The following is a 13,262-nucleotide window of genomic DNA, read 5'->3' as shown; positions in this document are numbered from 1 at the left end:
AGCATAAAGGCAATATAAAGCCAATTATAATACATATCATATATATACATAAAAATTAATTTAATGTAACCTGGGCGAGTTTTACCAAATTAAACTTCTTAAAAAGTTGACTCATTGACGTTCAGAAACCGTGTATGCGCTAAAAGTACTGATTTTCGAACCTCATCTGGTTACAGTCAGAGAGAAAGAGAGAGAGAGAGAGAGAGAGAGAGAGAGAGAGAGAGATCTGATCCCAGCCTCCCATCATCTGATGCTCATTCATCCTCCTCCTCCTCCAGCAAGACCTCAATGAGACGCCGCGATAACGGACTTCATCGCTCTCCTCCATGAATTCATCGTCTGTTCACCTCTGGACGCGTAAATGGTGGTCTTTCTTCAACAGTTACTGCCACATTTAGCCATATTGTTTCCGTTTCTGAAGCGCTGTTCTCGTGTTTGGAATAAAATAGCGCACAAACCGAAACTGAGGAAATAAAGGTTGACAATGAAGCAGCAATACATTTGAATCTGGAGATATCGACGGATATCTACAAAAAGGTGGGTTAGTAGGATAACATTTCCTTTCGCAAACCACTTAAACAGTCGATATAATCTGTGCCTAAATGTCTGTTTGTGATTTTTATGATGCATTTTTGAGCGTAACACGTTCGTGCATTTTGATTTAATGCACAAGGTTTAAAGACTGCTTTAATGGATGGGTTAAAAACATTTCACGCGATTTCGTTCTTTCGATAGCCTGTAAGAAGCTGATAGGATCAAATGCGAGTTGAAGAGAGAAGATATAACTGAGGCTTCATTTAATACAGTTCAACGTTATCACATGTGACATATCGCCCACAGAGCTCACATTACGGACAACATCATAGACTACACTGAACACCTACGACTGCAGTCAACTGTTCATTACTGCAAATGCCGTTCATTAAACTGCTTCATTTGCGTTTTAACGATCGGTGACGAACTCTCGTTTCTACTACAATTAACAGTTTGCAATTAAGACGTCTCAAATGGCATTAGGATTATAAACGTCTAGTGTAAGCATATTGACATCAGCTCCCTTCAGCTGACTGTAAATGGATGCGTTTAGCCATCATCTGCGCGACAGTCAGCACTGAAAAAAACAATAATGTGTAAGATTCACTTAATTTTTATTTTGCAAGTTTGTGCACGTACATTTTAAGTAAAATTTAAGTATTGAATCAAGTAAAATCTACTTAACTAAGTTAGGTAAAATTAGCTAAGGAAATACGTGAAATTAACATGGCCAGTTAGAGTTTGATGAGCAATTTCTACTGAATTATTTTAAGTTAAGTCTGCAATACTCAAGTACATTTCCCTCAGTTATGGTTTATAAAATGTACTCAAACAATGTAGCACAGGAAAACAACCATGCTATTAAAGCATGTTCACTTGCAAACATGTAAGTAAGCAAGTAGACAACTTGTTATCCTTTGAAGATATGTCCACTCAATATAATTATTGCCCAAATGAACACAGACCTCATGACGGTAACAATCAGTGGATAGTGTTTGAGTATAAATGGGTCATTTTGAGTAGAAAATTAACTCCAGATATCACAAAACAGTAAGTTACTAAACCTAACGACAAAATTAACCATAAAACAGTGTAAATACAACTTGAAAACAGTGAAAAATTTAACCTTTTTAATTATTCATGCTCCCAGTGCATGATGGGAAATACGGGATCATAACTTTGATATTTACTTAAAGAATCCTTGTAAACATAACAAACAATTCCAAGTAAAATATATTTATAATTTCAAACTTTAATTTCTACAAGTTTAAATTGAGTAGTAATATAGAATTTACTTTTTTTTTTAAATTCTTGCCTGAAATAAATTATTTAATGTAGAAATTACATTTGTTTTTATGTAGTATTTACTTCACCACAAATTATATTAAGTATTAACATATTACAGGTAGTATTACATATTCCTCGTCTCATTTTGGGAAAGTTAGCTGCTTTAATATTGCAAGCAAGATAAATCAGTCCATTAATTTAATTTATTTGGTATTTTGTTCTGTCATGAATAATATTTTTGGATAGCTGTTGTATTTATCCATGCATGATACATTACCATGCATTAACAATTAGTAATGTACTGCATTTATGTAATGGTTCTTATTTATAAGCAACAACATGCCTAGGGTGACCATTAAAATAAAAGTGCTACCTGCAATTGTGAAAAAGAAGTGTGCTGAAATGTATTGATATGCATTTGTGGAGTACTTCAGATCTTAAACTGTATTTGCAGATAATATAATTTTAATAATAAAATTAAAGACAACTTAAGTGTACTTAAAGAGAGTGCACTTTCATGACTGTTTCTTGAGTCTTGAGTCTTCTTACACTTAAGTAAATTTTTAAAAAGTGTACTTTGTAATAATTAAAGATTAAAAGTTTACTTTAAAGTACACTTTAAATCATTATGCTTTCATATATTTTGCCATGCTTTAAAGAAGAACACTTATTTTTTATGCTTTGACTAACATAATCAAACATGTACTTGAAGTAGCCTACTTGATTATAATTTCAACTGTAGTGCGTTATTCAGTATTACATTTAGGCCTGGTTTCACAGACAGGGCTTAGACTAAACCAGGATTAGGCTATAGTTCAGTTAGGACATGTAAGTAATTTTTATAAATGTGCCTTAAAAAAAACATTACTGGTGTGCATTTTGAGATAAAATAAAGGCACTGATATATTTTTAAATCAGTCAGAGCAAGTTTCTTTCAGTTGAAACAGCTCAGACTTAGATTTTAGTCTGGGATTAGGCTTAAGCCTTGTCTGTGAAACCGGGGGATAAAGTTATATTTTAATTGTACTTAAACTGCAACTTCAGCATGTCATCACATTTGTAATTACTAATGTATTTAAAGGGGATATATGATGTTGCTAAAAATAACAATTTTGTGTATTTGGTGTAATGAAATGTGTTTGGGGACATAATTACGTCCTTTTCTTTTCTAAACACTTCAAAGAGAAAGGAAAAATTGAAATAGCATCATATGACCCCATTAAATACATGAAATTCCAATAGACTTGACAATGATGTGTATTTTAGTGTACCATAAATGTTTGTCAGTACATTGAGAAGTACATTTTAACCATTTTTCAAAGACAATTTAAGTAATTATGAAAGATATACTGATGTCCTACTTAAGTGGGTCAAAACAGCACTCAATTTCAGCTAATTGCATTTAATATACAGTAAATTTAAATTATAATACATATTCATTTAATTGCAGTTAACATGCAGTTAAGTGTACAAAAACATACATTCAGTTTGCACCTAAGTATATTTGCACAGTTTGCAATAAGTATATTGTTTCTGCAATAAGTACTCTTTTATGCTAAAGTGTACTTCTTTTTCACAAGGACACTGAATTTAAGATACGTGATTTCTGACAATAAAACAAACTAGTCCAAAAAGCACAGTGTCATGTGATGCCAATATCATGAGGATGTAACCTCAGCTGAATTAAGGAAGTATTGCTGGCAATTGAATGTTGAATATTTGGTTTACTTTTCGGTTCCCAGAAAAGTCTTGATTAAGCAGAGCAAAATTAAAGGAATTCTGTTTCTGATGGAATATTGCTGTTTTGAATGATGCAACTGTACAGCCTGTGCTCTGTATGTAGAAGATAGCTCAAGTCAAGATGAAATCAGAACTGGGAATATGTACTTTCGTTAATGCTTATTTATTGATTACTGGTCTTAATTTAAGTCACATTTATAGACAAACACAATGTGCCTAAACTAATAACATACAAACTGTTGTACTTTTCACATTTTTATCGAAGATACTGAATAATCATTCACAGTGCAGGGTGGAGAAAATAAGTGAACCTCTGTGTTACGATTTTTCGAAAAGCTTATTGGAGTCAGTCAGGAGATGATACTGGATGTGTAGGATGCACCAATGCCCTGGCCTTTAAATAGAGGCAAAAAGAAAAAAATACATGTTTTTTTCTGAGCCTTGACTTTAATCCAGTTGAGGCTTAAACTGTGGCATAACCTCAAGAGTGCTATCAAGCCAACCAAGGAATATTGATAAACTAAAATTTTCACACAATGACTGTGGGAAGTAATGGTCCAAACAGGTCGAAAGTTGTTTGGTGGAGGCTGTTGCTAAAAGAGGATCTATAAGTTCATGGTTTCACTTATTTTCTCCACCCTGCACTTACTCAATGTATCAATAAAATGAAAAGTATGATGGTTTGTGTGTTATGATTTCAGAGTCTTTGTATAATTGTGACAGAAATTAAGATCAGACGACATTTTATGTGTAAGCAATAGAAAAATCCAGATTTGCAGAAATCCAGATTTTCCAGCGGGTTCACAAACTTATTCTTAACACTTTATGTGGCTTGCAGTCTGGAGTTTAGCGAGCAGCATTACACTAAACTTAATGACTCACCAGCAATTCAACTTTCAACTGCCTTTTAACATTATAAGCAGTGCTTTACTGTTCCTCTAAAAGGAAATATGAAATAGAAAGGTCGCTGAGAGAGTGTTCAAACAACAGTATAAACACTTTATGCTGTGCAGAATAGTTTCTTGCAAATTAATGTACTAAACTCTCCCACATTATCTGTTATAGAGCGAAGCACGTGTGTGAGTAAGTGATGCCTGGTGTACCCTCGGCTCTGCTCACAGGCCTGCTCATTGTCAGACATTCTCTCTTTAATTATGTTTTGGAAACTTGTTCAACACAGCAATTACGTGTGAAGTGTTTCCACTGCAGACCATTTATACTGCAGCAGAATTGTTCTGTTGCTCCTTTACAAACAAGATCAGTATGACATGCCATTGTCGGCATAAAGTCTCCTGTCTAAAGAGCATGTAATAATGGAAACAATAATAAAAAGAATGCTACTATACTGACATGTGCAAATGCATTGTGCCTATAGTTTAACAGCAAACAGCATTCTTGTGTCACATGACCCACCTAGTTTAAGACATGCATCTGCAAAATGAGAGTTGTGTTTCTTCACTATATAAAGCCAACATTCCAGGAGACAAGTCATTATAATACTTTGGTGCATTTTAGTCCATTTTGGAGCTTGGCGGTTTGAATAACCATCCATTTTACTCTGAGACATGTTTCATGTCCTTTTATGTTTTAATAATGAGTGTCAGTTTTTTTTTTAATTATGTTTAAGTGAAGAATTCCTTGCAACTGAAATAGCCACAAATACTAACATGAGTGTCACAATCTTGGAAAACCGCGCTTTATGAAAAAAACAAAGAGATCCTGCTAATCAGCACATTTCTCTCAGCTCAGTGTAGATGTACAGTAAGTCAGCATTACTGTACATCTCTCTTTTCACAGAAATATAAACATATGGACATTATGCTTGATCATTCAGATCAGTCCTGGCAGTAAATTCATTGAAAACAACTGTCATGTTTTAAATATGTATGTATATAGAAAACCAATAAACAGTATACAAACACTTCTAGAGCTAACCCAATACGGTTGCTTGGATTTCTTGAGTGCAAGTGTGTTTTACTCAATAGTACACTCGATAATCATTTTGCTGCTTGCTGAGTTTACTTTATAAAAATATCTTTGCATCACAGTCCTTGAATATTTGTCAGATCAATTTCATTACATGCAGTCAATTTAGCATTGTAAATTATAAGTTCAATGATCTGTTGATCTGTCGTTTTGTGTTGATACTAATAATAACTAACTAATAACTAATAATTTTGGATTTATTTATTTAGAGAAATAACATACAGCGCAAAAAAAGAAGAAACGCATATCTTCTTTTGTGCTCTGCAGAAGAATGAATGTTATACATATGTGACCCTGGACAACAAAACCAGTCATAAGGGTAAATTTTTTTAAATTGAGATTTATACATTCATACTTTCCATTGATGTATGGTTTGTTAGGATAGGACAATATTTGGACGATGAGGGTGCAAAAAAATCTAAATATTGAGAAAATCATCTTTAAAGTTGTTCAAATGAAGTTCTTAGCAATGCATATTACTAATCAAAAATTAAGTTTTGATATATTTACGGTAGGAAATTTACAAAATATCTTTATGGAAAATGATCTTTACTTAATATCCTAATTATTTTTGGCATAAAAGAAAAATGGATAATTTTGACCCATACAATGTATTTTTGACTATTGCAACAAATATACCCCAGCGACTTAAGACTGGTTTTGTGCTCCAGGGTCACATATTTGGAACAACATGATGTAATCATTTTGTAAATGATGACAAAAGATTCATGAATTTACATCAACTTAGCATGCAACAATGATTTTTGGCATTTGTATTTCACAAAATTCAGCATAAAATGAATACAAAACCTTGAATACTGAAAGAGCCGCAATAATGTTCTGTGTGTTTGGTTGGATTGTTTTTTTAATTAGGTGCACTGAAGTTACCCACTCCCGGTCATTCCTTCTGGTTATAGCGGTCAATTATTAAACATCAGATACATTTTGAATGAAGGACATGCAGCACAGTCCTCAGTCACTTTAATGTCTTAATCAGCAAACAGCTGGAATTTATTTTTCCTAAAAACACTGTCAAAAGCTAGCATGAAGTATTAACAAAAACTGCAACTGCTATTCGTTTCTAAGTGCATTGAACTTTGATAAAGATTTTTTTTTTTTTTTTAGCCAAGTCATTCTGGAGGGTTTCTTTCTTTGATGGAAAACGTTCTTATAGAGCTCTTATTGAAACTGTTGATTGCATATATTGGTATCTTGTTAAATCTGAGCTCAATGAGTTTAGGTCTTTTTTCTAAAACTGAAGAAAAAAAATTTCTCAGGGGTCTTTTTCTCAGAGGAAATGTCTGAGAAATATAGTAGGAGATGCAAGAGAATGTCTCCTTTGCTGTCCATTCAGTCTTATGGCTGTTTAGGAGAAACTATATACAGACTCCATCTTAGCATCTGCACTGTTGATAAATCTCATCTTGAATTCCCCTTCGACAGCAGTGAACCTCACATATAGGGTGAAGCTGTGTGGTCTCTTTTGGATAGTTGACTCCTGCACTTTGACATTGACTGAGGCAAGATGTGCATCTAAGTCTTGTTGTTATCCTAGGCTTCTTAGAGTTGTGTTACAACATCTTTATCTCTATGCTCATGGGCAAAATTTTGTGGTCCTGGATAGATTGCCAGTGGTTTAAAATGTTCTTCATTTTTTGATGCTTTCAAACAATGGTGTGATTCATGGAAATGGTTTTAAAACGCACAATGATGGACATAAGAAACCTTTCATCTGAGAAACTTTTTTATTTATTTACACAACACACTTTTTTAATGTTTTGCTCTGAATGGTATTTGGTAGACCTGATCAAAATTTTTGGCATTTTAAGTAATAATAAAGGTCTCCTTTTTGAGCACAATGGAATTGTATTATAGACATATTGAAGTCATCCTGTTAACTGGAACTGGGTGTAAAAAAAAACACTAGCTAAATAATTTTTACCTAGATTTTTACTGTGTGAAAAAACTAGGTTCCTCTGATTGAAAAAGAAATTAAACATTGAGCGATTTTTAATTCAATCTGAGTCCACAGATGGCCAACGTTCTGCTATGTGTTACACACCAGTCTAAGAAATGGTCTACAGTAGCAAGCCTTCAATGACAAAAACTTGAAAAAGACACAAAACAGCATTTGGTTTACCATATACCCTTCACAATAAATAAACTTTGGCATGATATTGGTTTTGTCAGGTGTCTTTGGCAAAAACAAACAGCAAAAAATCTGCTCAGATGTTAATGCTCTCTGCTTCTGTGTTAACACACACACACACACACACGCTTATCAGATTTGTTTGAAAGGACAAATCTGTGAATAACACAAAAGTGCTATGTTATCCTATTTTATTATCTTATTCAAATGCAGGGTCTATTCATGAGAATCTGACAGTGTGATTGACTCTTATTCTGGCTTGGTTTTCTGTAATTTGCATATCAATTATTGTGGTGTCTTGCAATTTGAAACAGATGATTGCAGGATAAATGAGATCATATGTTAATTTTATTATCTCACAACATGAAAGGAGTGGTCGTTGTTTCTTTATATCTTTATTGCTCTTTTGTATACCACGATGCATAGCCAGGTTTTTGTTTTGGAGATTTGGAAATGACATAACTCCAGCACATAACAATGATAAATATTTGGCACATGTCAGATATGTGATAAGGTGAATATTGGCCAATCTTCCGTGTAGCAGGCAAACTAAGTTTGCATGCAACCTTGTGCAATTTAAGTGGTTTAAGGTGATGTTTTTGTTATAATTTACAACAGTTTTGGTCCGTAATGAAATGACTGAATAATGTATGTAGAATAAAACAGCATTTATTAGACCACTGATATGATTGGAATCTTCTTCTCTTCCTGTTTTTGGAGATCCACCTTCCAACAAAATTCAGCTCAAACCCTAATCGCATACACCAGAATTAATTAATTAATAATAAATTTTAGTGTAAAATTACAGTATATTCCAGGTTACTTTCACAGTAAGTTCACAGTGGGACTTCTCTTGTATCTAACTGTACTCTCAAAAATTGCTTGTAAACACAGCATCATACTGTGTTTTTACAGTGCATTTGTACTATGAAAGCACCCAGCATGCAGTGCAGCATGAATATATCATGCTGTAGAGTTTTTTTTCTTTTTTTTAATTCTTGTTGTTTTTAGTTAAACTTATTATTAAGCTTATGTCATATTCTAGCTTATGATCATTTTGGCAAATGTTTTTTTTGTCACACTTCTGACATGACTAGATCAGAAATTTAAATATGAATATAGAATGAATATACAGCATGCATTGATTTCACAGTGCATTTCTGAGTACAGTAATTTATTGTATAATAATACTCTTTAATCCTGTAAATTCCTGGCAGTTTTTTTTTACAGTGTGGGCTTCTTAGGGTGTCTTACAACATCTTCATGTCTATGCTCTTGGGCAAACTTCAGTGGTCCTGGATAGATTGTCAGAGGTTTGAAATGTTCATCATTTGCTGCTGATTACAAACAGTGCTGTGATTCACTACAAATTGCTTGGAAATTATTTTGAACCGTTGCCACTCCCATAGACATCAGAAACATTTCATCAAAGAGTATTTTTTTTATTTACCTAATGAAGCACACCCTTAATGTTTTTTTATTTATTTGTTTGTTTGATTGATTGATTGCCCGATCTGCATGAATTTGGTAGACCTGATCCTAATTTTAGTGTAAGCAATAAAAAAGGTAATAATAAAGGTCTCATTTTTATGCACAAAGCAATCTTATATAGACATACTGAAGCCGGGTATCCTATTACCGTTTTTTTTTTAACTGCTCATACATGTTTTCAGAACTTTGCCTCTTTTTTTCAAAACTTTACACACAAATCCAAGAATTGCACGCACAAAATGCAAGATGCCTCACATCTCTTGCAAAATGAAGCACTGCATTCAAAATATCACAACCACATCTCAAAAGCAAACATTTGCAAACACCTTTGCCATAATATTCATTCCTGTTCGATTTTTTGTGTGTTATATAGAGAATTGTGTGTTGTGTTTTGCAAAAAGTGTTTTATGAAATTGAAAACTGAGTCAAAGGCCGAGAATTAGTGTATGGTTTTGCAGATTTGGTGTGTGGTTCTGCTGTTTGAGTGTCAGCTTTCAGAAATTGTGTGACAAGTAAAGATTTTGTGTGTAAGCAGTTGAAAAAAAAAAACTGTAATCGGGGCTAGGTGATATATTACATATTCAATATGTTCATGATGTTTGCAATATTGTGAATAGTATCAAAGCTATCATTTTAAACCGCAGTTGCAAATGTGGCATTAGAGTTGGTAAATAGTGGCCATGCTTCAGTGGAGCAGGAGATCTACCTTCTACCAGCTCAAACCCTAATCAAATACACCTGAACTGGCTAATTAAGATTTTCAGGAACTCCTGATCATTACAAAGATGTGTGTTAGAAGAAAGATTGGAACTGCACTGCAGGATGCTAGGTCTCTAGGAACAGGATTTGACTTACCGATGCACACCATTTACACATATTTGTCAGAAATACTATTTAATGAAGTTTAAGGACTAAGCCCATCTAATCTTATAATAAACCATCAAAGCATAAAAGCAGCTGCTTACTTTACTCTGGTGTTAGTTGATCTGGCTTCCCTCCACCTTCCCAACTCCACCTCATTATCGGGATGGCAACTTCGGCCCTGGAGGGCCACTGTCCTTCAGAGATTATTAGTGCCATTCCTAATCAAACACACCTGCCTGCAATTTTCAAGTAATCATGAAGAGTTTGTTTGTTTTTTTTTAGGTGTGTTTGATTAGGGATGGAGCTAAGAGTTTAGGGACAGTGTCCCTCCATTGGCCCTCATCCCCATGTAGCAGACCTATAGGGGGATTATTAGAGCTTGAGTTGTGTCTCCTCCTTGAGCCATTGTGGAAAGCATGACAAACGCATAACTTTTATGATTTTATGGTGATGTAAACCAACTTCTTTATGTATAAAACATGGCTCATAAAATTGTCACTGCCCCAAGTGCATAAAGTTGAAAAACTCTGTCCCACTTTCTATTAGGTGGCCTTAACTACTATGTACTTACATCAAAAAAATAATGTACTTATTGTTTTCATATTGTTTTGCAAAAAACTTTTGCTGCTATTGAGGCGGGATGCAGGTAAGATTAAGGACAGATTTGAGGGTATGGGTAGGTTAAGGGTGGGTTAAGGTGTAAGGGATGGGTCAACAGAGTAATTATAAATATAATTAATTACAGATGTAATTACATGCATGTACTTTTTTTTATTTAAGTACAATGTAAAAACAAGTATGTACACAATAAGTGCATTGTATGAAATTATTATTTTAAATGTAAGTTCATAGTAGTTAAAGCCACCTAATATAAAGCGGGACCAAAAGCTATTTTGTCAGTATTCAGAATGCAGTGTTTTATTTGAGTTCATTCTGAGAGTATGTCTCTCTAATCTGATGATCTGAATCAGGTGTGTTAGATAAGAGAGACATACAAAATGTGCAGAGCGGTGGGGTGCCAGGATTGAGAACCACTGGGTTACTGAAATACAAATGGCAATCCAGCCCAGCAACCTGTATATGAAGGAATTGAAAAAGCCGTAAATAACTGGAAAAGTCATGGAATTCCAGTTGACAGTAGGTGTAGGAAGTGTAGGATTTAATATCAGTATTCTAGCCACTCTATAGGAGCTTTCGCACCGGAGGAACTTTTTCATAGTTCCTAGAACTATTAGCAGAAGTTTCCGCTTTTTGGCATGTTCGCACCACAGGAACTAGGAACGTATTTAGTTCTAGGAACTCCATTTGGGGGAACTAAATTAGCTCTTACTTCAGAGCAGGGTCTAAAACAGTTCTATAGCAATTACCAGTGACGTAAGTGTACACTGATTGGCCAAACACATACGAAACACCAGCTACCTGCCATTTTTAAAAAGCCATGTAAAAATATTTACTCCATGAACATGGAAAACAGCTATAATAATAGCATTTACCTGTTGTCTGCAGCGTTGTATTCTTTTCTCAGCCTCAATGATTTACAAGATGTCATAGGAGATTTAGTCAGATTTTCATGCTCTTTCAACTGTTTAACTGTACGTTTACATTCCATCTCTGTTATCATGAAACCCATGACACAAAACAAAAACAGCTCCGAACGCGGCGTCCTCCATTCACCGGTTGTTGATATTTGTAAATGCCGTGAATAAAGACGTCGCTGTCGGCCGCTTCAGGAAAACGGCCCGAGGGAGAAATTGGTTCTCTAGGAACCACTCTGCTGGCGAGTTCCTAGAACTACAAGCACTTTATGTCTTCCAATGTCTCTTCTTGTCGTATCTGTCTTTTCAAGATCTGTCATTTCCTTTCTGTTTCAGGATTATTACGGCAATGGACTGGCTCTCAGTGTGTGTGCTCCTCTTCTGCCCGAGTCCACTGCCCCCTCACGCTGCTGTGCCCCTCGCCCCGTCCTCTCAGCACATCCGGAGGAAGGACTGCCCGTCCCTGTAGGAATGCCTGTTCGGGCCTGGCACCTGCCTCTGCCCGCGGCTGCTCCCACACCTTTTGCCATTCCACCCCACTCCAGCTCTCACAGGCTGCTCCATCATGAACGATGAGGTCATCAGCACTAACGCACTGGCCTGGCTGGTCTGCTCGGGAGTGTCCATCCTGGCCAACACCTGGGGAATCCTGAGTGTGAGCGCCAAGCAGAAGAAGTGGAAGCCTCTGGAATTCCTCATCTGTACCCTGGCTGGCACGCACATCCTCAACATGGGTATCCCTATCACCATGTATTGCGTCATTCAGCTGCGGCGACAGCACTCCAACTATGAGTGGAACGAAGGACTCTGCAAGGTGTTTGTCTCCACCTTCTACACCCTTACCCTGGTCACCTGCTTCTCCGTCACCTCCCTGTCCTACCACCGCATGTGGATGGTCCGCTGGCCTGTCAACTATAGGTAAGCCAAAAAGACTTTTTTTTTTTCTTAAAGTTGGAAATTATTTGCTTTTAATGCTTACTCATTTACACATAAATGCTGTTTGAAGTTTTCAAATAGGTCAGCAAATGCATACCTAGTAAACAGTATAAAACCTGCATCTCCATAACTGAGGTCGATGCAATACGCATCTCAATGCATAACCAACGTTACGATACCTTAAAGATACATATGAAGCAGCTACTGGTGCAATGCAATACGATTCACCCCTATTACAATGCAATACGATCCAATTTCAATTCGATCATAAATTAACTTAAGAGCCTTCTGACTCCTAACACCTCGGTCTCCGTAGTGTTGTGTTACGTCATATTCACGTAGCAGCACTTGAGAAACAGTTTAGAACGGAGAAATCAATCTACGTATAAAATATTGGTCACAAAATAATAAATCATAAAAGTATAGTGCATCAACTAATAATTATATATAAATAAAACGTTTTTTACAGAGGCAAATATGTTAGAAACAATGCATCATGATACAAATGCCAACTTGTATCCAATGCACACTTTTTTAAATCGATGCATCACATCGTGAACTTTTATGCCAATGCACCGATGCGAATCGGTGAATGTTACCATACCTAGTATCTTACCATACCTAGTATTTCACTTTCTTTCTTACGATGGTCAGTGGAGGAGACTGAATGTGTGTATATATATATATATATATATATATATATGTGACCCTGGACCACAAAACCAGTCTTAAGTCGCTGG

At 35.4% G+C, this 13,262-nt stretch overlaps 1 protein-coding gene across 1 annotated transcript in view; it reads left to right on the top strand.

Moving 5' to 3' along the window:
* The first annotated feature begins 350 nt into the window (after nt 1-350).
* Nucleotides 351-13,262, top strand: part of gpr153 (G protein-coupled receptor 153) — a 27,078-nt gene continuing 14,166 nt past the window's right edge. The window contains exons 1-2 of the mRNA XM_016576648.1: nt 351-537; nt 11,923-12,504. Of these exons, the coding sequence (XP_016432134.1) occupies nt 12,152-12,504 (353 nt within the window). The 5' untranslated portion in view covers nt 351-537; nt 11,923-12,151. The remainder of the gene's footprint in view (nt 538-11,922; nt 12,505-13,262) is intronic.

The sequence above is a fragment of the Sinocyclocheilus rhinocerous genome, unplaced genomic scaffold, assembly GCF_001515625.1.
Source record: "Sinocyclocheilus rhinocerous isolate Xijiao unplaced genomic scaffold, SAMN03320098_v1.1 scaffold5768, whole genome shotgun sequence".
In the NCBI taxonomy this organism is placed as follows: domain Eukaryota; kingdom Metazoa; phylum Chordata; class Actinopteri; order Cypriniformes; family Cyprinidae; genus Sinocyclocheilus; species Sinocyclocheilus rhinocerous.
Note: the sequence above shows the minus strand (reverse complement) of the source record. Positions and strands in the feature narration are given on the sequence as shown.